Source organism: Vulpes vulpes, chromosome 7, assembly GCF_048418805.1.
Source record: "Vulpes vulpes isolate BD-2025 chromosome 7, VulVul3, whole genome shotgun sequence".
In the NCBI taxonomy this organism is placed as follows: domain Eukaryota; kingdom Metazoa; phylum Chordata; class Mammalia; order Carnivora; family Canidae; genus Vulpes; species Vulpes vulpes.
This window is the reverse complement of record NC_132786.1, coordinates 3,095,163-3,120,653: the sequence shown is the minus strand read 5'-3', so window position 1 is coordinate 3,120,653 and position 25,491 is coordinate 3,095,163. Positions and strand designations below refer to the sequence as shown.

The 25,491-nt window shown below is 39.4% G+C and overlaps 1 protein-coding gene across 1 annotated transcript in view; it reads left to right on the top strand.

Annotated features, from left to right (window-relative positions):
* The window catches only part of CNTNAP2 (contactin associated protein 2), a 1,945,511-nt gene that overhangs the window by 1,270,149 nt on the left and 649,871 nt on the right, over positions 1-25,491 (top strand). Inside the window, exon 13 of the mRNA XM_072762802.1 lies at positions 18,270-18,470. Coding sequence (XP_072618903.1) covers positions 18,270-18,470 — 201 coding nt within the window. The remainder of the gene's footprint in view (positions 1-18,269; positions 18,471-25,491) is intronic.

The window sequence follows — 25,491 nt, the reverse complement described above, 5'->3', positions numbered from 1 at the left end:
TTTATGAAAACTGTTAGCAGATCGTCATTTTTAACACTACGTTAGCTGTTCCTCCTGGGTGCCCTCATTCCATCACAGTATCTTTTCCCAACGCAATACAGTTCTATTACCTGTTCCCTCAACTCTGAGAACTGTGTGAGCAGAGACTGTGTCCCAATTTTGACTTGTCGCTTTGGTACAGCTAAGTTCCTGCTCCTCTTAGGCACTTAGTGAAGATTTGATGAATAAGTGAATGAATTAAAAAAAAAAAAAAAAAACTAGATAGAACGAATATTTTTGTAGTTTTTTTTTTCAATACTCTAATGGCAATATTCGAAAAAGTAATCAATTATAGTTCAAAACCAACCCTTATGTTTTACTCAGCCAAAACGACTACTAAATGGCACACGTGGTATCATTGTGACACGGTATATTGTATCCAGACATGGAAAATTAATAATCACTATTTAAAAGTGGTTGTTTTCTGCTGATAGGTGATGTGTCTGTGTATAACTTATATCCTCTTTCCTACTTCCCTGCATTTTTCAAATAGCCTTGGTTCTATGAAATGTCCCATGGCTCTCTACTCGTGTTAATAAATTTACCATCTTTTTCCTCAATGTTCTCAAGTTATATTCTTTACATTTCACTGCTTAGAAAAAATAAAAAGAGGGATCTGAAACAAATTATTTGTCCACAAATCCACATTTTCATGGGAGCTAAAATAAAATGCGTAACAAGGCTTGGAGGATAAACTTCTCCAGCCACTGTGAAATTTCCATTACGCCCTTCGTCACTTCTCCAGGTCTTGGCCCCGAGGACAGATGAGCAGTCTAATCTTTGATCAAAGGTTACTTCAAGTTAAAATTATCAGCTGTTCTCGAGAAACCCTTCCAAACCGGCGCACCCTGCTGCTACGAAGGTGAGAGTCGCTCCCACGGTTCACATATTGCATAGCTGCAGGATGCGACGCAGAGACTTGGAGAAAAGATTAAACAGCACTCAAAATATTGTTTCCCTCCAAATGACATCACATGGAGCATTATCGCCAAAATATATTCATTTTCCTGCAGCCCTAACAAAACAAATATTGTCCTTGAGGCAACCTTGCATGATAACTTTCACTTAAGAGAAGTGCAGATAGCGACAGCAATTATAATTTTAAGGAAAGGATAAAATAATCATTGTCTGATGTCCGGGGGCCTTCCTTCGGATTTTCCTCCACGTGCTGATTATCTCCACACTTGGATAATAGAGCCGTAGACTTTCAGAGATGGAAGGAATCGTACAGATTATCTAGTATATATATATATATATAAAAGATTATCTAGTATATATATATATAGTCTCACTTACAGTTGAGGAAATTGAAGCCCAGAGAAGCCCCCAGAACATGGCAAATTGCTCCTTCTCCTTCTTCTGAGAGGCCTTGAAGTGCACTAAAAAACCACCATAAGTGACGGGTCTCTCTTATTAACTTCAGACTCTCCATTCACCTGCAGACTCTGTCGTCAGAAAGACCTGCGTCCATAGTCCTTTGGCCACATAGCAGTGGGATCTTGGTAAATTGTTCAGTCTTTCAAACCTTCTACTTCCTCAGCTGTAAACTAGTCATTTTAAAGGACTTACCGTGTCAAGTTGCATTCGGATTAAATGGGAAACTTGTTAGAAACTAGATTCATAAATAATACTGATGTTAGCTCTCGTTATGTTGTCATTTATTCCACATGTAACCCCACTCGTTGAACTCTAAGGCATTCTGGAAGATCAGGATTTCATAGAGTGTGAAGACGGTAACTTTATCGCTTTTGCCTTAGACTACTTGGTATGTATCCAGTTTCTTTATGGCTGTTTCCTAGGATTTTTGAAAACTGACAAAGGAAGAAGTGCATCTAAAACAACAACAGTGCTTGGCACTTAGTGAGTTCTTGGTCTGTGACTGATTCCCTCTGAAGTGTTTTCGTGCATTTTTCTATTTATTCCTCAAAACAACCTCATGAAATCAGCACGTGCTGTGATAATTCCCATTTTCACAATGAGAGACAGACACAGAGGGATTCATGTAGACACGTTCAAGACTTACTTTATTACCACCTTCCAAATTGCTCCACTTGTCATGAGTCAAGAGGACCTGCCACCTGCTGGTGTCTTGGTTCTGGTCTTTGGCTTCCAGAGCTGACAGTGGCTTTTCTGGTGGCATGAGAGGGTCCCTACCAGTTCTCTTACTATTAAATCCCACATCTCACCAAAAGCCTCAATGAGCAAGGCTTTATAGGACAAAAAGGTAGCCTTTGATGACAGGCTTGACTACCGAGTTATGCATTATTTTTTTTAAAAGATTTTATATATTTATTCATGAGAGACACAGAGAGAGACAGAGACACAGGCAGAGGGAGAAGCAGGCTCCCGGTGGGGAGCCCAATGCAGGACTCAATCCTGGACTAGGGAGCACACCCTGAGCCAAAGGCAGACACTCAACCACTGAGCCACCCGAGTGTCCGTCCAAGTTATGCATTAACAGTATGTAGAACGACATGTGAGTGATGCCACCAGAGCAAGGACATGCTTTGCAGTACTGTCCAACGCGTTTCCTTTTTAGGCCATCCCCTTCTCCATCCCTTCTCCGTGCTTGCCAAGGCATTCAGGCAAGGCTTGACACCAAATCCTGCTGTCCCCGGGGAAGGGAGAGCCATCGTCCGTTCACTGGAATGGAGAGTTATTACTCACTTTCGAGCCTCAATCAGGCTTTTAGAAACTCTTAGCGAGATAGAAGTTTTAAAGGAAGAAACCATTTTTCTCGAACTTCTAAAGCTAGGTTTTATCACAAACAGATTAAAGTGTGCCTTTGGGTAAGGAAGAATGTGACCAAAAGAACAAGTTCTTGTCACACAACAAGGAGAAAAAAAAAAAAAAAAAGAAGCCTTTCTGTTGGTGATGTGTGAAGAAGAGAGAGGAAGGAGGGAGAGGAGAGAAGAAAAGAAATGTGGAAAGAGAAATGACAGAGAGGAGTCTGGGATGCAAAAGAGGGTGACAGGTGGAAGAGGAGAAACAGTACAACCCCTCTCCCTCCACCTCTGCTTGGTGTGGAAATCTAGGGCGCAGGTGGAACGGGGGACACATAGGTAGTTTGCAGGGAACTACGTAGAAGAGGGAGGTAGGGCAGATCCGAGAGAAGTTCCATATGAGTCTCTTTAAATCAAGAGATCATAAATACGCCCATAAATGTTCGCTCTCCTCAACGTGCCATTTACTGTCCTCTTAGAGCCACCGTCAGTGCGCTTTTTAGGCATCTCTTTCCTAACTTTGTGACTCACGTCTAGATTTAGGAACCCTGATCTAGGTTTACCATCCCTTAACCTTGGCTTTCCAATGATTCACCAACTTATGCATGGAATTGGACCGTTATGCCTTATTTTCCAATCTCCAAAGAAACGTCATTTTGGAGACGTTACGCAGGTCTGCATATGAACGTTACTCCATCTTACGAATTGAAAAAGGTTCTGGACTTTTATAGGGACACTTAAAAATCGTAGGTGGCTTGAAATATTCCCTACTGATGTACATCATCTCATTTGAAATAATGTATTCGATGGAAGCAAATGATCTGCTAGAGAGTGATCTTCATCTTGCTTCCCATAATAACTCACACCCTTATCTCGTTTCCCAAAGTGCTTTTCCGATCACGGCCACCACTTGGTCATTTGGTCACGTCTGGCTTAGACTCTTACAAGATCTCACTGACCTCAGTCTCCTTTGAAGCCTCTGAAAGTCATGGTCCCCAAGCCTTGTCCTGGGCTCATCTCGCTCTTTCTAAACATTTGCCCCACATCCCTCACTAGGTCCATGGCACTGGATACAACCTACATGCAGCCTCACAAACATCCACATCTCCAGCTATGACCTTTCTTCTGCGTCCCCAGATGCTTATATCTAATTTGCTTCATCTAAGCAATTAACCGTCTCTTGAGCATCTCAAGTCTGGCTTGTTAAAAGTGGAACTTTTGATCACTCCACCAGCAAAGATGTAGTCATCCTACATACCGCATCTCTCCCCGCCCCCTCCTTTCCCCACCTCTCTTACTCCACTACCTGCCTTATCCAACCCATCAATAATTTATATCTTTTTTCTTATCAAATAGATTTCAAACCGATTGGCCATACTTGCATCGCCACCACTCTACTTCTTGGTACCACCATCTTTATTCAGGGCTATGTGTCGCCTGTCAGCTTCCACTCTTACTGACTAACCTGTTCTTCGGACAACAGCCAGAGTGATTCTTTAAAAACAGAAATGGGATTGTGTTGCTTCCCCGCATGGAAATTTTCCATGTGTCCTCTCCCGCTTTGCATCTTCCTCAGGGCCTCACCCTGCACAGAAGGGCTCCCCAGCCTGACCGCACCCACCCGGTCCTCCCCCTCAGTTTCCTGAACCCACCAAGTTCTTTCTCACCTTAGAACCTTTGTGCCATTTGTTCCGTCTGCCGGGAACTTTCTCCTATTCCACCTTTGGCCCCCGGCTACCACTGCACCCTCATCTTCCACCACCAGCTCTTCCATCTTTTAGGGCCAGTTTAAATATCTGTTGATGAGAGGCTGCCTCTGTTCATCCTGACGGCTTCCCTCCTGTGAATATATAACACTGCTATCTCTTTCCTTCAAATCTCCTGCCCCATTGGATGTTTGTTTGTTTATTTATTTATTTATTTATTTATTTATTTATTTATTCTATTTCATCTCTGTTACAGTCTCTGAAGGTCAAGGCCAAGTCTGTTTTATTTACCACGAACAAGCTTATGGCCCAGGGGCCCAGAGTAAGTGGGGCATGTTTATCAGAGGAGCAAATGAAAGAATAAATGAATGAATGAACTTTGGTGATGCCCATTGATACCATACAAATTAGAAGGGAGATACCCAAAGCTCGTATTGGAGAAATACCATTCTCAGGTTTAAATTTCCTCTCTTTTAGCCCCACCACCACCACCGCATAACCCACATTCCCTAATAAGCAACAGGGGCTGTTCTCAGCAAAAGCGGGAACTTCCAATTTGCAAATTTGATTTTCCCTGGCAACTCAGAAATATTTGTCTAGGGGATCCAACTAGATGATTATGTCTTCTGCTTCAGGCCCTTTGCTAGATACCCGTGTCTCACTCCAGTCAATAACACAACACCATGCGGTCCCACCTGGAGTGTTGATCTGGAATGATGCTCAAGGCTTTCCAGTCCCTCCAGCATTGCCAGCAGCAGTAAGTCAAGGAAATACCAGAATTGCTGGGGCCTCCCTATGATTGTGCTGAGGTGAAAGGCAGTGAGGGGGAAACCTCATGGAATCGGAGTGAGGAATTCTAAGGATCATTAATTGTATCAGCATAGGAGGCAAAAGGCAAGAGATTCCAAATTCCTGGGGGGTGATTGTAGCTGTATAAGAGCTTGGCCCCCGCGGATCAGCATATAAAGCACACCCTCTCCACTCAGTGTCCCTTCTGTAGGCCTCCCCAACATGCTATACTGTGGTTATCAGTGCACAGGTCTAGGCTGTGAGCTTGTTAAGGGTATTAGCTGTGTCTTTTTCCTATGTTTACCACCGTGATGGAAAAAATGAATAATATGCCTCATGCAGAAGGCAATGTCATAAAGACTCCTCCACCACTTCCCTCTTTTACCTACAATACATAATGGGAGTTAAACACTTACACAGGACAAAAAGGTGATTTATAGGTGTGACAAAGGACCACCAAATGGGTGGGTGGCTTAAAACGAGAGAAATTAATTTTCTCATAGTCTTGGAGGCTGTAGATCTGATATCAAGGTGGCCACAGGCCATGTGTTCTCTGAAGGCTCTAAAGAGACCTATCCTTATCTCTTCCCTCTTCTGGTAGGTGAGGTCCTTGGCATCCTTTGACTTGTAGTTACTTTACTCCACTGTCTGTCTCACTGTTACATGATATTATGTCTGTGTGTCCACATTCCCCTTTTTAGAGGACATCAGTCATTGGATTTGGACCCATCCTCAATAAGTTTGACTTCATCTAAACTTGATTATATCTACAAAGACCCTATTTTCAAATAAGGTGACATACAGGTTCTGGGTAGATGCGAATTTTGTGAGAACGCTGTTCAGCCCAGTAGAGTAGATTCACTTGGATTCAAATATATCAGATAATACCTTGATAGTGTTTTGAGTTGTATCTGAAAACAACCTTACACTCATAATAGTAGAGGAAATAACTAAATTGGAGAATTTAAGCATACCTGTACAACAAATTGCAGATACTCGTCAAAGTTTACACTTTGATTACCATTCTTTCCACATGTAGGAAACAGAACAGCCCCTGGGCTTGGGTGTGTTAAATCCTCCTCCGTCACTCTTCACTGATTTGTCCCCTTATCTGGTTGGTCACTCTTTGGGAAGTGTCATCGGTCAGCTTCATTCTAGGAGGCTTACACATTCCTATAAAGCTAAGTGTTTTTCTTCTTTTTCTTTCTTCTTTCTGCTTTCTCACTTGTCACTTTTGTTGAGGGGTTAGTAACCTTCTTCCATAAATGTCCGCAGAGTGAGTGTCTTAGGTTTTGGGAGCCACATGGTATCTGTCTCAACTCCTTGACACCGTGTCCATGGTGTGGTGGCAGCCAGAGACAATGTGTCAACAAATCAGCATGGCCATGTTCCAATAAAACTTCATTTATGGACGCGGACATGTGCATGGCCTCTATTCTCCCCACTTTTTGTCCGTTCTCTTTCATTCTTCTTCTTGCCTTCCTATCTCCTTCTTTCCTTCCTTCCTTACTATCTTCTTCCTTCCTTCCTTCTTCCCACTTGCACTTGTGTACTCTTTTCTCCCTCCACCCCCCCCCACTGGTTCTGTGTTTCCAAAATACCCACTACCTCTAAATTATATTTGATAATTGCACATTATTATATTTGATAATTGCACATTAATTATTTTAACCTTTTTCTATTTTAGATAAATTGAGGGGTAATGATAATAAGTCATGAGAATACTCATGTGATGGCCATTCGCTTATTCAAGATAAAAATAGACTCTAAAATCCCTACATAAAATGAATACAAGTTATGATGATCCTTTGGTTATTGTTTGAAAAATATATTTTCTCTGCTGGATGATCAGCTTCCAAACATATCCAGAATTAGAACACCATACAGGGTCCTGGAGGCCCATTACCCAGCTGCTACAAGTGGCCAGTGACAGCCAATTTTGATTAATTTGGCTTTCTCCTTCCTGCTATGGAATTACTTTGAAGCAAGTCCCAGACCTTAGTGATATTTTAGCCTGTATCTATTAAGGATCATGGTTCTTTTTTAAAAAGCATACCCCAAATCACATTTTCATAGCTAATAACCAATCATAATTTCTTAATATCTTTAAATACCCAGTATTTAATTTCCTCAGACTCCATTTTGTTGGTCCCAGTATGATTTAACTTTATCATGCCCAATATGTCTTCAGTAGTTTAGTATTTATTGAGCACTTGAGTACCTGTAGCAGGTACTCTGTTAGACAATAGGAGTAAGCAATGGCACTGATGCCCACATTGCTCTCAGTGAGTGACTTAACAAAACTGTGACTACAAAAAATATTACAAATGTGAAATGAGAAATGCAAACGCATTGGTTAATATAGACTTTTAAGGAAGCAGATGGAGATGGATGCACATCTTACTTGGTAGGGTACTGGGGGTTGGGAAGTGGGCAGTATTTTCAACAAAGTGCTTACCATCTGAACCCCGATGGACTAAGAAGAGCTGGGCCAGGAGGCAGCATTCCTGGCAGGGGGACAGAACTTGCTGCGTTTAGAGTCAACCGAGGATTTAGGAAGCTTCACAGAGAATCATTTCTAAAAAGTGAAACCACGGAACACATTTGTACTTCTGTTAAAATTAAAGTGAGAACACCAGTTTTAGTCCCTTCGAATATGTTAACTCTGATATTTTAAGGGTTTCTTTCCCTAAAAAGTTATTTCTAGCTAATTATCCTTACCAAGGAACTTAATCTGTCAGACTGTCTTGCTAATGTCCTCCACAATGAGGGCTGCTTCAGTGAAGAGAAACTGAGTTAATGGGGAAAATTAAATACTTAGAGGAGTTGATTATTTGGGGATTTTCTTCCAAGGTGATAAATGGTATCTGTATCATCTTTGCTTTTTTTTTTTTTTTTTTTTTTTTTTTTTTTTTTTTTTTTAATTAAGCCCGGTGCCTGGGTTTGATGAAGGGAGGAAGGGCCACAAATCCTCTGATAGGAAGTTGCTTACACCGCAGCCTTTACCACCCCTAAAGAGGTAAACTTGATCTCGCAAACTTTCAGGGAGCAGACAGTGATGTGAGCTTGGGTCAACACGAAAGGAAGGCCCATCTGGTGAGATTCTATTCTGTTAATAGAAAATCAGACTCTCATTTCCAGCTTTATGTGTGCCGCTACATCAAAGCTTTTTAGATAAAAACTTCAGGAAGAATGTAATTTCTCAAGTTAGCCTGTTACAAATCAGATTTAAACTAAATACTAACAGTGCTCGCTCTGGCAGCACATATACTAAACTAAATACTAACAGAAAATAAAATTCCCCAACAACAACAACAACAAAAAATGTATAAAATACAATGCTAGAGAATTTTATTTATTTATTTATTTATTTATTTATTTATTTATTTTAATGCTAGAGAATTTTAAACCATTAAAGAACTCGGTGTAGGTTATAAGTGAGTTTATGACTTATATACTAAATCTTATTATTTGGATTATTCTGGCAGTTGCCTGAAAATTAGCAGTTGCTTTTTCAGGTTGTACCGTCATCACTTATTTTGTGTACTTCCCTCCTCTTGCTAGTTTTTTGGTGGCTTTAAACGGCCATTACTTATCTTTATGTGCCCGGGGCCTAGAACTGCGCTTGGAATAAAGCAAGTTGTTCATAAATGAAAGCTCCTCTGTTCCTGAAACTCTTACCATGGAAGGAAGCCTCCCATACTTAGCAGAGAACACTTACTCTCTTACTATTCAACCTAGAAAGAAACAGTGATGGTTTTAAGATGCTTATTGCACTTTAGATATATTTTTATGTTGCTCTTCTAAAAATCGTTGCAGTTTAATATCTTGTAAATATTGCAAGTACAATACCAGTCCTCTACAATTCCAAATATCACTTTGTTTCTTTCACCTGTAAAGACTTTCTAAATGCTTTTTTTTTAAGCTTAATATCGTAGAGCTCTCTGGTGTGAGCCATAACCCCATGAACTATATATTTCAAATGGGTCCTTTACAGGAATCACTGATGATGATAGTGATAGAAGCTTGTTGGAAGCTAAATGAAGAAAGGAATAAGGTATATAATTAGCACAAGATTTCTTGAACTTCTGCAGACTGCTAGGCACCGTGCTAAGAATTTGAGATACACCAGTAAAAATGTTATTTAAAAAAGTTCTCCAGCATAGTGGAGTGTATGGTCTTTGAGGAAAGTGGTAGGGGAAGCACACAACACAAAATAAGCATTTCGAGTAAGTAAATTATATACTATAACATATAATATACAGAAGGCTGTATGTGCTAGGAAACAACAAAGTAGGTAAAGGGCAGGGTGGGCTGTAAGTTTGAAGATGGCAGGCAGGGTGGGCCTAGTGAGATCTGCCATCTGAGTCAAGACTAAACGGAAGTGAAAGAGTTAGTCCTGGGAGCAGGTGGGGGGACACCAGGAAGGCACAGGGCAGCCAGGCCCTGAGATGGGGCTGCTTGCCACAGTCCAGCAACAGGTAGGCCAGTGTGGGAGAGTAATTATTTGAAGAATAATTTTTTTTAACCTAGTGTGTGCAGCATATTTCAAGGTAACATCTCCTCTTAAATAACAGGAGATGTTATCTTTAAAGGTCCACAGGAATGGTCAGTCACTGGTCCTGGATGACATTTCCTTAGTCCCAAGTTGGAATTGAGCTCAGAATCTAATATATTATAAGCGACAAGAAGAGAAGAGTAGCATTTCCTTGCTCAAGGGGAACAACACTCCTTGTTGCCACAGAGGTGGACTCCCGACTGCCAAATACACAGGGGCCACATCTCCATCTCGTGTGAGAGGAAAGGAAAGGGAAGATTAGCTTGTCTAAGTATTGACAGAAATGCAGTCAGTAACCACAGCTGTATTGTAAAAGAATTTTAACATCCCTGCAATGGAACAAAAACACTAACAAATATCCTTCTTCCCAGAAAATAGCTAATGCCTTCTTAGAAAAAAAAGACACAAATAAGCTCCAAATTGTACGTCGGGTGGGTGAGAATGATCCACCATTATTTATACATGTTCACAGCACTCGATTTGTCATCCGTCTCTGGGCCGGAATTGTGAGCATAAAAATAATCAACACTTTCCACCACCTGCAGAACATCATCTGTACTTTGAGCTCATTTCCTCACTGCTTCCTGCAGAGGTTCCATCTGCTTTACATACCTTATTTCTTGACATGTGATTCAGGATGCCTGTGCCACCTGAACTGCATACATAGCTGGCGTTACGAATGATTCCAACTACCACGGCCTGCCATTGTGAGATGGCTTCTCTGTTATTAGAGGTTAGGCTACAGAGAGGCTTGTAATGCTCGCACACTATCTGTTGGGGGACACAAATGTGACACCAAATTTCTAATAATTTAAGTTGTGTCAGTAGCATTATACTTATTGAGAAAATCTTCCAAGCCAAATAATGATATATGAAATGATGAAATGTAGGGTCCTCAAGCTGACACACTTGAAAAACTGATAAGATTTTCAAATAGATCCTCTTAAAATGACTAAAAAACAAAAAAACAAAAAAAAAAAAGAAAAAGACCATACTGTAACCTAACATTGTGCTGGGTCTTTCTATCTGAAAGAGTTGTAGGCAATTTTGTTGAAATTAATACTTCAAATAATGACAAGTGGTTATTAATAATTTAAGAAACTATTTTGTGACTTAGTAAAGCACACATAGCTCATGTAAAATGACCAATTTTGGTCTAGTTGTTAACTTTTGTAGAGATCTGGATCTCAGCATAAAGTTTACCTGAAATAAGATACTCCTTAATTGTTTGTTTCAGTACGGAATATTTCTAGCTAATATCCAACCCCCAGATTAGGAAAAAAACAACATCAAATATAAAATTAAAGCCCGTGCATATCCCTAATCTTATTCCCCTTGGCAGGTTCCTCATCTTAGAGGAAAAGATTTCAACTTTTCATTGTTGAGGATGATTTTAGCTATGGGTGTGTCATACGTAGCCTTGAAGAAATATTTTTAAAATATGAGTTGATATTTTATCTTCAGAATTTTCCAACACCCACCTATAACCATGCACTAGACCTTTCGACTCATGCACAATTGTTGGGGCTCTGCAATCTTATATTTCACTATTGCAGACACTTCAATCTCCATTTGATCTAGATCCCATCTACTAAATCCTTTTTTTCTCCAAAGTATTTGGTCTGAACTATAAGAAGAATGAAACTGGCCTTACCTTACCCTTCATATAGCTCATCACTATTTAACCTTTATAGTTAAAGGTTCAACATAAAGGTTCATAGAAGATGCCATGTCCATCTGGTCATTTCATAACTGTCTATATCTGGGTCATATGGGCTTTGTAGGAACTCATATGGGCCTTACCTTACCCTTCATATAGCTCATCACTATTTAACCTTTATAGTTAAAGGTTCAACATAAAGGTTCATAGAAGATGCCATGTCCATCTGGTCATTTCATAACTTTCTATATCTGGGTCATATGGGCTTTGTAGGAACTCACAGTGGCCTGTGCATATCTCCATTTTAGCACTTGTAGGTGATTTGTAATTTCAGGCTTAGTGTTCTGTTACCATCAATGGATTACAAGCTTTTTGAGAACAGGAACTCAAGTCTGTTATTCTTGTATCCCCAGAACATAACTGATGAAACCAGTTGGGAGTTCAATAAATAGTTGTGAATGTGTGCATTACTGTTTTATGACATTTTTCTAAGTGCAGTAGGTTATGTTGTCATTTAAAAAGTCTATCCAGATGTTCGCCCTACCTCCTGAACATTAGTGGATTGCTATGGGGAAGACAGTAAAAATGTTGATGTGTCACCAACCATGTCACCACTGAGTCAAAGGGATGAGGAGTGAAAAGAGTACTAAATCCAGAACCAGGAGACAAAGTCTCCATCATTTTGCCACTCTCTTTATGGTCGTTTCAGCAAGTCACTTATCCCTCCTAAGATTTGGCTTCTTAATCTCTAATAGAAGAGAGTCACAATGGATGTCCTTCAAGATTTTACATTGATGTTATTTGGTATTCAAAATTTTCCATTTGAGAACATGGCTTCCTTCAAATGTTAGGCTTCTTTCCTTGGATATGTGTTCCTCTAAGGCTGCAAATTTTAAGTTTTGCAAAAACAATTCTTATTAATGCTGTAGCCTTTAGTTGGAGATCCTTGCTGATCTCCTGCTCATCGTTAGTGTTCAATCTTTGATTAATGGAATCAGTCTAATAGCCATTAAGACTTCTGTGCCCAAAGAAAGTGACAGATAAAGTTATTGGACTGCAGTTTATTGGAGGAGAAGCTTAAGGATATACAAAATCGAATCTACTAGTTTTACTCAGCAGCCAAGATTTACATGCAATATGGAAAATGTTGAGAGACGTGTATCCTGTTCAGTTCCCTTTATGTTACTCTGAGAGTGAGAAACTCAAAGTCATTCCTGGCATAATAGGCAATAGGGTTTCTAAGGAATTTGGACTGTAAGCAGATGTTCATTATGCCCCTCCAATACGTTTTATAAACTATTTTAAATTTAGGTAGTTTACAGCGTATTCTCTTTTTTTAGAAGATGAATAAGGTGAGGAAGAAATCTCTCAGATTAACAAATTGGTCCTCAACCAGTATAGTGATATGGTTTGAAAATCAAAAACACTTAGATGCATATACCCATTTTTTCCCTACTTTTTCAGCTTAGATTAGACTTTTATTACAATATGCCCTGTAATATGAACTCAGATTGTATTGGATAATGTGGAAGAGTCAAAAACAGCCATATATACATGATAAAGAAGCTGGTTATATCCTGGAATGACTTATTCTTTGTTTTTGTTTTGTTTTGTTTTGTTTTGTTTTGTTTTGTTTTGTTTTGTTTTTTCCACTGGTCTTTTCCTGGCTTTATCAGTTCCTGGCCAGAGCTCCAAAGAACTGAGTTCTCATGAAGGGAATTGCTTGAGAATTACAAATAGGATAAGGATGTGAGGTCACGGGTAGAGGCAGCAGAGGGACCTTTCTGATGTACTCGTGTCAACACAACTAAGCTGGGTAATCTTGAGGACTCTGTTTATTGCCAAGCAGAAGGATACATTTCCACAATGCGCTCCATATGTGTCCCAGTATTTGGAAAATATAACTAAATCATCTGTACTGAAAACATTGTACAGTGAGATAATTTTTAAATATGCAATTGCATGATGAGACAGATACTAAGCTCTCAGTAATCACAGAAGGCACTTTCATAACACACTAATCCAAAGAGGGTATTTGAAATATACTAGTTTATCAATTGCTTCTTCATGAACATGGAACAGTGGCAGAAATTTAGAATTTGCTATACATAGTAGTTTCTATTTGCATCACGCGCATAACTGATAACACAGATTATGTAAACACGTTACAAATATGGGAATAAGATTCTTAATTTTTCACTTATGATACTAGCAAAGAAAAAATTATACAGTATAACTTTCTTCGAGATGGTGGATATCTGCAAAATTGTTAATATACATTTGTCACTTAAGATTTAATGGCTCAAGCGTAACATGCAAGCATTAAAAAATAATTTGCAAAGATGCATCAACAGTAATTGCTTTATGCCATTAAAATAGAGTTTACATATTACTTTATGTAATGCCACAACACTAAAAGGTTTTAAATCTTTATACATATATCTGTGAGTGTGTGTGAGTATACATATATGTACATATATATGTGTGTATATGTATATTTATATGTACATATATATATATTTTTTCAAGCCTTTCTGAAGTATAGCTTTATTGAAATAAAGAATTGAATGTCAGAGAATAAGTTGAAGCATGCTACATTAATTTGCTTCCAACCTTCTAATGCCAAGGGCTTTCTATCTCACTTCAAGGTCACACCCACCCATCCGCGTTACACCTCAGACTTTAATTCCTGCTGTTTTCTCCTTTCTCATTTGCTGGCCTCCTTGCATACCTGAACAACACCAGGAATATTCCAGAATTAGGATGTTTTCATTTGCACTTCCTCTGTCTGGAATACTTTTCCCCAGACATCCACATGGCTTGCTGGACAATGACTTTGTTTATTCAGACGTCACTTAGTGAGGGTTGTCACGGTTTCCTCTGCATTTAAAAAAAAATGTGATCAGACAAAGACAGACAAACACCATATGATTTCATATGGTGGAATCTAAAAAAAGAAACAAAACAAAAACAGATGAACAGTTTCAGGAATCAAACTCCGTTACTAGATGGGGAGGGGTTGGGGGATGGGCCAAATAGTTAAGGGGAATTAAGAGCTATAAAATTCCAGCTATAAAATAAATAAATCACAGGAATGCAAGGTACAGCATAGGGAATATAGTCAATAATATTGTAATTAGTACAGTGACAGATGGTAACTAGACTTGTCATGGGGATCATTTCACAATGTATAAAAATATCAAATCACTATGATGTATACCTGAAACTAATAGGATATTGTTTATCAATTAAACTTCAATTTAAAAAATTGCAATCTACACACAGCCTGTTCTTCCAGTCCCTGTTGTAGTTTTTCTCACCATTGTTGGGTGCTACCCATATATATTATTTTAATCTTTGGCTTATTGTCTGTTTTCTCCCCACTGGAGTATAAGACTCCAAAAATTCAGAATTTCTTTTCTTTGTGGTTTCCCTAGCTCCGTATCTGTCATGTAGTGGGTACCCAGTAATGTTTGCTGAATGAGTGAATGGGCTATAAAACAAGTATAAAGAAAATGGTGCCCTGAGGACTGATACTAAAATGTGTGCTGAAATGCATGGTTGTAGGGTTTAGGGCCCAGCAGCCACTAGGACCAAAATATTAGAGACTCATCAATATTAATAAATTGGTTAATATTTTTAAAGTCATTGACAGAGACCCTAGTAGGTGACCATTTTTATTTTACTTAATTAATGTCTGCCATTATGAACATTATTTTGTGTAAATTAAAAAGGGGTTTGTTACTTTTAAAAAGGCCCAGAGTTAGAATGGCTATTTCATTATGACTTAAAGAATGAAAGTTTTGAAATATTGCTACGGGACAAGGATGAGGTCCTGGTAAGGATCTGGTTTTGTTTTTTAAAGGTAAGTAGTGAGTACTGTCATAACACTTGAGAGCCTCTATACTAGAGGCTGATTTTAACAGAAAAGAGATGACTTACCCTTATTTAACTAATGGATCTTGACTTAGCGGAAGGTAAACGTGAAGGTCTGAATATAAATGGCAATCAGTAAAAAAATATATATATATATATATAAATAAATAAATAAATGGCAATCAGTGTGTTGTCAGAATCATGTCAGAAAGAGAGACGATGATTAAAACATGTTATAGTTTCTTTGCTTTCTCGGAGGAGCCAGGGGAAGACCGTCTGATCATGCCAACGGTGAACATGGAAAACCATTATCTTTTGGAAAATGTGCCATGACACAGGCACCGTAATTGAATTGTTTAGTTGGTTTAAGAAGAGCAAGGTGCAAAGGATTCTGATGCAGAGGCATCTTATAAGCCATGAGGGGAAACTGCAGCCTAGAACCAAGGGGCTTGTCCAGGGTCGTTCGGGAAGGTCATGGCAGTGCCGAACCCCCAACCACAGTGCTTTAGGATGTTCCTAGACCAAGGTCTTTGTGTTCTACTTGTGTTTTCTTAATTCATACTAATATATGGTGAAGGCCTGCTGTGTGCCGGCTGCTGTTCCAGGCACTGCACATCCAGCATTGGAAACAACGCCTGCCTACCCCTGCATCTAACGTGGGGAGACGGCCAGAATGAAAATGTGCAGTGTCAGAGAGGGATAAATCCTAGGGAGAAAACAGAGCCGGACCCGGAGATAGAAAAGAGCTGTGGTGGGGATGGGCCCAGGAGAGGCGAGGGTGGCAGTGGGGCAGACAGAGGGCCCCGTGGCCTCCAAGGACAGAGGGAGAGCAAAGGCTCCCAGGAGGGGCTCCCTGACTGTGCTGATGGAGGCAGGCTCCCTTGTGGCTGGAGGAGCAGGGGGGAGGTAAGGAGGGCAGGAGAGGATGGTGGCAAGGTGGAGCTAGACCACAAAGGGCCCTCCACTGTTTCAATAGCTAGACTTTTCCTCTGAATGAGACCTAGTGCCACGTGAAGGCTTGGAGCAGAGTATCTGAACCTGGCTTCCATTTGCAGAGGCTCAGCTTGGCTGCTGGGTGTAGGGTAGGGGTGAGAGCACAGGGGGGAAAGCAGGGGCTGGTTGGAAGGTACTGTGAGATGGGGCAGGAGGAGGTGGGGGCTTTGACCTAGCAATGAGGGGCAGGTTGGGGGGCCAGGAATGCTCAGATCCCAAATGGAGGAGATGGAGCAGACTGGATTAACTGATAGGTTGGATGATGAGTGTAGAAGAAAGGGGGGATATAGTGGGGACTCCAAGGCTTTGCCCTGAGCAGCTGGACCCTGTATTTCCTAGAAGTTGGTAGTCAGGACCGTATGCTCAGTGAAACTCATGTTTGATCTTGTCCACACTGCTCCCCAGGTGGTGTTGTGTACTCCCACCAGAAGACATGTCTCCTCCGGTTTGACTCACGGCTATGTTAGCAGCTGCAAAAAACCATTGCCCAGACCCTGCATGTTAGGAGTTACAAAATGAGGGTCCCCTAATTCTATCATTTAGTGGTCATTGTTGAGCTGAAATATTTCCATAAAGAGAGCATTTAGTGATGTTATGGTTCCTACTGGTAAGATGTGCTAAGTGCTGGCTTCTTAGTCCTTATTCCTAATATTCAAAATAATGGGTTAGTTACTTGGCATTTCCTTAAGACTGAACATTTCTTTTTATTTTTATGAACTCCTATAATTAAACATCCCTGATGTATTTTATCCCATTGCAGGAGATTCTCACTGATGTTAAAATCATTCTCTGATCCTGGTGTTTTTTTTTTGAAATGCCCTCTGTTTCCAATAGCTTATTTGTTTCTATGTGACATTATGTTCCAGGCTTATCTTGTGCATTTCTAGCCCTGAAATCAGTCACTTCATCCAGCAGCCCTGTTTCCTCTTAATGAAAAATCATATTGAGTGATGATAATCTGGTGCTACAGGTTGTCCTTGTTTGGGGCCTTTTCAGTGGACAGAGCTAGGACGTAGGTCTGCATTTTTTATAAAGAAAAATTATGGGTTCATGGCTATGTTTCTCATTCAAATTCAGGAATAGATCAGGTCATAATTTAACCTCATCAATCTTAGATTCGCTTCTCCTTTTCACACATTGAAATTTTCAGGGTCCAAAGCATCAAGGTAATTACTCATTTGTATTGTTGCCTGCGTATAGAGCATTTCAGTCACACAGAATGAGGCTCCAATTTTACCTGAAAGGTCAGGGTGAGAGGAACATTTGTTGACAAGAGGAGGATGCACATTCTGATTGGAGCGAACAGCATAGACAAAGATTCAGAGCTTGAGAGAGCACAGTTCAGTTCAGAAGGAGCAGATACTATTGTACCAGAGGAGTGATGGGTTAGGGAGTCAGGAAGGAGTGGGAATATAATGAGCCTCACATTCAGTGCTGTGGACCTTAGCATCAACCAGAGACACGAGCTGTTTTCTCTGCTTAAGAGGTATCTTGCATTTTGGTTTGGTTTGTTGTTTGTGTTTTTTTTTTTTTTTAAGATTTATTTATTGTAGAGAGTAGGGGAGAGAGTGAGCAAGTAGGGGAGAGGCAGAGGGAGCGAGAGCATCCTGACGCAGACTCCATGCTGAGCACAGAGCCTGAGGAGGCCCATCCCAGGGCCCTGAGCTCCTGACCTGAGCCCAAAGCAAGAATGGGCCACCTAGCCGACGGAGATGCCCAGGTGCCCCTTGCATTCGGTTTTAATAAAAAGCATCTCTTTATAATTCACCTACATATAAGGAGAACTTGCAGGATAGAACCTGAAGGATGGCAATCCTCAGTTCTTTGCTCCATCAGTTCAGGGAAGTACAGCTCAGTATTTTCGGCCATTGGAAGAAGGATTTGCATCCTAATGATCCCTTGTCCTGGTATTTTTCTCCCCACAGAGGACAAAGTGTGGACCATAGTGTCTCACGATTTGCAGATGCAGACCACAGTGGTGGGCTACAGCCCAGAAAAGTACTCGGTGACACAGCTCGTTTACAGTGCCTCCATGGACCAGATCAGCGCCGTCACCAGCAGTGCCGAGCACTGCGAGCAGTACGTCTCCTATTTCTGCAAGATGTCGAGGTTGTTGAACACCCCAGGTAGGCTGAGAATGGAGTGTTCCTTGTAATTACTATCTCAGCTGGTGCTTGGAATTACCTAAACAATCCAACAGGTGCGACGTATTATCTTAGAGGCCAGTCTCCAAAGTGCAGGCAGCTGTGAAAAAAGTAAACGATCACTTGTTTTCTGGAGAATGAAACTGAGAAAAGTATGATTTTAGGAAAACATTGCATTGTTTTAAGCTCTTAGGAAAACATTGCATTGTTTTAAACTCTGAGATTTTTTTTGCAGTTTTTTTTTTGTGTGTGTGTGTGCCTATGTGTGCGTATCTGTGTTTCTGGTGCTTAATTATCAGTAGTTGCTTCGGTCAAAAGTATATCAGAGCCACTTGTGAACTTTCAAGCACTACCGTCTGAGTTCTTCAGTCGTCCTTAACGTACAACTGAAGGCATCCTAAAGGCTGCCCGAGGTAAATGGCATGTAGAAGAGCAGTAAAATTTAGAGCTCCTTATTATCTGTAGGCACTAAATAGTATCTGTTTGCTCAAGAAGTTCGACCTAATTTTTTTTCGTGATAGCTTATTTTTAACAATGCCTCAGGATGCATGTATGTGCGCGCGTGTGTGTGTGGTTCGGAGTGTAGAAAAATAAAGAATTTCCAAAGGTTGCCCTCAAAATATCTTTTCCAAGAGATCCATATGCTTTGGGGTTCTTGGCAGCAAATTCAGGATGTTGACGGAAAACGAAATCCCTCAGTCTATAGTATAACAGAGTAGAAATAGAGGATGTGCTCTGAGAGAAACAAATGTTCACACTTTTCAGCCTTGCCGCTCTTCAGGTAAGTGACTTTGGTGGAGTTAATTGAACTCTTAAGCCTTAATATCCAGGGTTTTTTTTTTTTTTTTCATTCAAATAGGCATCATAATGCCTACTACAGGTGAGTGAGAATTTCCTGGTGTCATGTGCTAATGCTTACTATAGGCTTTGATGCACTTAACTTCATACATAGCAAATAGTGTATTGATTATTTTTAATATTAAGCAACTTTAGAAGTGGCATCGTGCTCCATCACAGACCAGTGGGCTATTTGCTGTCCAAAATCAGTATTGGATTGAAGGCAATATTGTGGGGAGTACTTACAAAGAAGAGTTAGATAAAACAAGATGATATTTTAAAGATTTGATTTGGTTTGGGTTTTTTTTATTTTTGTTTTTTTGTTTTTTTGTTTTTTTGGTTGTTGTTTTTTTTTTTTTTTTTTTTTTTTTTTAAATGTGCAAAGCCTTGTGGTGAAATTATAGACAAGTGTAACCAGTGGAATCTAAGAAAGTAAAATCTGTGGTTGTGGACATGATTGTTTCAGACAATTAGTGATTCTGCTGTTTGAAGAAAGGATGTGATCGTGGCTGAGGCGTTGAGGTAGTGCTTAGAGGCAGAAAGACAATTTGAGGATGTCAAAAGAGGGTAAGCAGAAGTCTAGAAGACAGAATATGGATGACCCTTTAGGTCATGGTCAGAAGTAGCTCAGCAAAAGCAGAGTTCAGTAAGAACAGTAAGGAATAAGGTTGGAAAGTACATGGGAGAAACTCGGGCCAAGGAGGGAGTGGGACTTGAGGGGGCGGTGCATGAACTAAGTGTTCTGCTGTGGAGCTGGGATTTTTTTTTTTCCCCTGAAGGCTGGTGCTTCTCAGACTTCAGCAGGCATTGAAATAACCTGGGACATTAATAACACACAGATTGCTGAGCCCCATTCCACAGGTTTCTGATTCGCTGGGTCTGAGGTGGGGCTCCAGAATTTTCATATGTAATGAGTCCAATGGGCTGAATTGTGTCCTTCCAAAATGTGTGTGCTGAAATCCTAACCTCAAATGTGACTGAATTTCAGTATAGCTTTTAGTAGGTAATTAAGGTTAAACAAGTTCATAAAGCTGGTGAGATTGGCGGCCTTATAAAAAGAGGGCGAGCCAGTTCTTTCTCTCTACCACATGAGGACACAGTGAGAAGGCAGCCATCTGCAAGCCAGGATGAGAGCCCTCACCAGAAACCGAATTGGCTGACAATGTGATTGCGAACTTCCAGCCTCCAGAACCATGAGAAAACAAATGTGTGTTGCAAGCCCTCAAGCTGCGGTATTTTGTTCAAAGCCTGAGTGAACTAATAACATGAGTTCCCAGGCAATGACAACATTGCTGGTGTAGAGATCACTCTTTGAAAACCACTGCTGTGGGCCATGGGAAACCTTCCGAGTCCCTACGGCCCACCTGTTCTTCCATGCGTTTGCACTTACGTAGCCTCTTTTTTACTGGATCTTGTTTTCAATGCATGGAAAAGTCAACCAAGGATCAAAGAAAATCCAGGGCATTGGGTACAATTAGTGACTTCCTCGGCACTGAGTTTCACGAGTGAATGCTCCTTATTGAGGTGCATTCCAAAGATTTCAATTTGTCTTCAATCCTCAGGGTGTGGACGAGGGTGAGGGTGAGGGCAACCTGCTGACCAGAATAGTAGCTGGTACCATCAGCTTTACCTTCTTACATGCTTCTCTTCAACTCCAAAGTCAACTGCCACTTTTTGAATTTTGCTCTAGTCGTTCCAAAACATAATATGACTTTTCAATAAGTTCAGTTCACAGTTTGGGCACTGTGAGAACTAGGTCAGAAGTAAGAGAACGAGTCTGCCTCTAGTGCTCCTGGCCTTGCTCTCCATTCCTTCTCTCTTCCCTCTGTCTCTTCCCCACAAACCCCTCAGAAGCCTACGTTCCTTTTCAAAACCGGCGGTTCCTAAAACATCAAGAAAAAGAAGATAAACTTGTTTTTAAACAGTATTTTTGTATATTTTCTAGTAATAAGCTAAACATACTTCTTGTCAACCTCCAGATGCCTCTTCAGGGGGAATAAATACTAAATTGAACTCTAGAATTAATTGTTCATCTGCACAGTCGCAGATTATTTTCTTGTGATTCGACATTTGTAGACGATTGTTGTACTTAATAGATTATACTCTGAAAATAAGTTTATCATATGCTGCTTGCCTAAATGTGCATATACATGAATACAATTTTCACTCACCAAAGATTAATGCTTAATAAACTATTGCTGATTGAAATGAAATGAAAATACATAATTTTAAGTATTACCTCATTCTACCTTCAGGCAGTTGTTTTAAACAAGAGCGTGCGTCAGAATGCTCAGATTTGTCAAAATGCTGATTCCTGGGCCACACTCCATTTTGATAGAACTTGGTTGGGGCCCAGGAATGTTTGCTCTTAAAAAAACCATCCATTTGTAGTTCTGTGAACCATACACTAAGAAACGCCATTTCTAATCTACAGTGTGAAGATCTCTCATGGTAGACTTTAAGGTTTCAATATTCCATTTTAGAGAAGATTAAAGGAAATATTAGAACTTGTCTGGCCAATTAAAAGAAAACAGCATACATAATTACCTACTCCTTCAGCTAAACTAGATTGGCATTGTAATATTTATTAATCCTTTCATAGACCAGTCTCTAAATATTCTACAGTGAATTTCAGCCTTCCCTTCTGAGTCATTCTTCATACTCCCAATTTCTGTTTCCCAGGGTAGTTAGATCTATAGAACAGCTGAAGCAAAGAAAGGGAGTAGTTGGTGTAGCGAGTGTTTCTGTATGATTGTGTTCTGTGTATGTCCAAAGAAGAAAGAACACAATTTAATAAAAATCTTTAATTTGCTGTTTTAAGGAGCTAATGTTTGCTGTAATTGTTTTTTTTTTTTTCCTCCTTCCTGGTAACAGTCAATTTTAAATATCCATTTACTCGTTCTTAACTAAGACTGAATTATATTGGAACTTCTGTAGTAGTACTTGTGACATCTGTTTGAATACAAAGTATATTCATTATAGTCATGGCAATTAAAATGAATATCAAATGAGTTTGTAATAGCTATGCACTTAAAATGTTATTCTTTATTTTAAGAGCCTTACCCTCAAGAGTTCATTTGGGGCTCTATAGTTTCTAATGATACTTAGGATAAAGAGTTGATTTTGTATGCATATGGACCTCATTTTTATTTTGATAAATGTTTGGTTGTACCATACCATTAGCCAACAAATGTAGAATTGCTCATTATTGGTTTCTCACAAATTTACAAGGGCAGTAATATATTTCTTGCAATGCTATCTCTTCTTTTATTACCACAAAATTTTAAAAATGGAATCAATTTTAAAGTAATAATTTTGCCATTCTTTATGGTCATATCTATTCTTGCCATGTTACTATTAATTCAGCTATTCTTAATCAGCTTTGTAAAGGACATAGAAACAAGACAAATAAGGTTATTTTATAGAGGAGCCTGTTTGTAGGGAGGCCTACCAATTTGGGGATGAACAAATTCTACCTACACAAAGAAAACCATTAATGGGTATCCAAAACCAAAAGGATGTTAACATGTTTTATATTTATATCCCCAGAACTGCAAATGTTGTAATATATGAACTTATGAAAGACAGAAACCATTAAACAATGAAATCTACTTCTAAAATAAATATCTTAAGAACCTGAATTTGTTAAGTTAGATATCAAGAGAAAGTTTCATTAGGTTATACTTAAGAAATGCCTCAGTCAACAATCCTAATACCTTTAAATAAAATATTTTCCTATATTTGGACACAACCTATTAGCCTGCTTTATTTTTATAAGCTTGCTTTATAATGCTTATTTGTTTACCTAAGATCCATTAGAATCATATATTTATATTACAAAACATTATACTTTCTAATTCAGAATTTTTTTGTTGAAGTATTCCTTGCATCAATAAAGATGTATTTAACTATAGAGGTGTAAAGTTGATACGGTTCTTGTTGTTCTGACTACATTTAGTGTTGTTTTCATTGGTTTCCAGTGCTTCGTTTCTTTTAATTTCTCAATATAGTCTTATTCTCATAAGTCATAGTTTTATTGCTTCTTTCGTTGGAAGAAGCAATATAAATTATCCGTCCTTTTGGGTAGTTTACTATTAGATTTTATATCTATTGAAAAGGAATTATGTTCACAATTTTTGCCTGTAAAGTAAGCTGTGTAAAATTCAATATACTTTGATGATACTAAACTGTGATTTAGTGGCATCCAAAAGACAAGAAAACATGACTCTTGTATTATAAGTTATATAACCTATTTTTAGAAAAAAAATGTAAACTTTGGGGAAGTTATTAAAAAAGTGAATTTTCTAAGTTGGCATTATGCATAAGAAAGCATCATGTTTAACTCTTGAAACAACATAGATAAAAACATTGCTTGATGGCACCTAAAGATTAGCATTTTCATTGTGTCTGGTCAGTATGTTAATCAAAAGATTAATCATTTATCTAATTAATTATTGTGCTAAATAATTGTACTAACACTGGAGGATGCAGTTAAATGGGACAAATAACTAAGAGATAAAATTAGGGGATCAAATCTAGTTAGATCCCACCCCCAACCAACTAGACTGTCTGTAGAGGACACTGTGGTGAAAACGGACAGAACGATCATAGGGAAAATAGAGGCTATTTCAGCAGTATGTATAGGAATTGATGAAAGACTCAACAGGAACAATGGATGAGGTTATCAATCAGTCTACAAATATTTATTGTTTCTTGTGTATCAAGAATCATAACATGTAAGCTGACATGTGGATTCATCAGTTAACTAAGAAAAAAAATGGCAAGGGGATTTCTAGGTTAGAGATGTCAGAATGTGCACTCATTGTGAGATGAAGGTCAGAGAACATGAACTTGGGAGGAAAGGAGAAAGATCAGAACTGTTAGAGTAGATACACTGAGGGTGAGAGCGAGAGGAAGGAGATGAAGGAGAGTCTGCACAACTGTAAGGATTTCACTCAGAGGCAAGCAGGATGGCTTTAAGCGGGGGATTCCAGCTGTCGGGTGGAGAACAACATTCAGGAAGCATGGGTGTGCAGGAAGAGAATATCCCGCACAGTGACACTGAAGTATGGGTGACACTAGATGTCACAGAGCCTCCCTGGGCCCTGAGAGGGAAAACTCTCCTTGAAGTGTAGGTAGGAGAATCAGCACAAGCCATGATTGCTTATCTACAGAGTAATGTTAGGAGAAGGGAAAGTGCGATCTTCCCTTGTGCCCAGGAGTAAAGATAAAGTGGATGACTATGAGCAGTTGTAATGCCCTCATCAATGACTCCAAGAGATCCCAGGAAGAGCAGGGAAAGAACATTGAAGGAAAGAAAACACTAATTTGAAAAGGTAATCCACTTGAAGAAGTGGATTCAGCTAACAGGACTCCAAGTGATGATCAGAGCAATAGGAAGAGGCAAACTAGGAAATCCTAACAATGAGGAAGCTAAAGCAAAGGAGTGTTTGACGATAAGCAAATGAGTTTAAAGAAAGAAAGAAAGAAAGGAAAGAAAGAGAAAGAAGAAAGAAAAGAAAGAAAGAAGAAAGAAAGAAAGAAAGAAAGAAAGAAAGAAAGAAGAAAGAAAGAAAGAAAGAAAAAAGGAAAGAAAGAAAGAAGAAAGAAAGAAAGAAAGAAGAAGAAGAAGAAAGAAAGAAAGAAAGAAAGAAAGAAAGAAAGAAAGAAAGAAAGAAAGAAAGAAAGAAAAAGTAAAAACAAACAAAAAATGAAGGTGTGGTCAGTCATCAGCATATCAAGCCAAGCCTTGGCTTTGGCTATTTGGAGGCTGCTGGAGTTTCCTGTCAGTAGGGTCTGGTGGTTAGAGCCACTAAAGAATGAATAGAAAAAGGAAAAGGAAGAGCAAGCGAAGGTCTTCAAGAAGTTCCATAGTAAAGGGGGATGGCTCAATACAGAATTGCTGCTTAATCAGAAGACGAGCTGCAGCAAGGGTTTGGGAATTTTTTGTATTTTAAAAAATGAGGGAGTTATGAATAAGTTTATAAATGGAGGAGGCAGGGGAGAGGAAGAGGCTAAAGACATAGAAGAGGAATGAAGGAACCCCAGGAGTGACAAAAGAATATGGAATTTGCCTTGGCAGGGGAAAAAAAAATGAATATCTGCTCTGAGAAAAGAGATAAAGGAAAGAGTAGAGATTTTCATTAAATTCTATTGACCAACACCG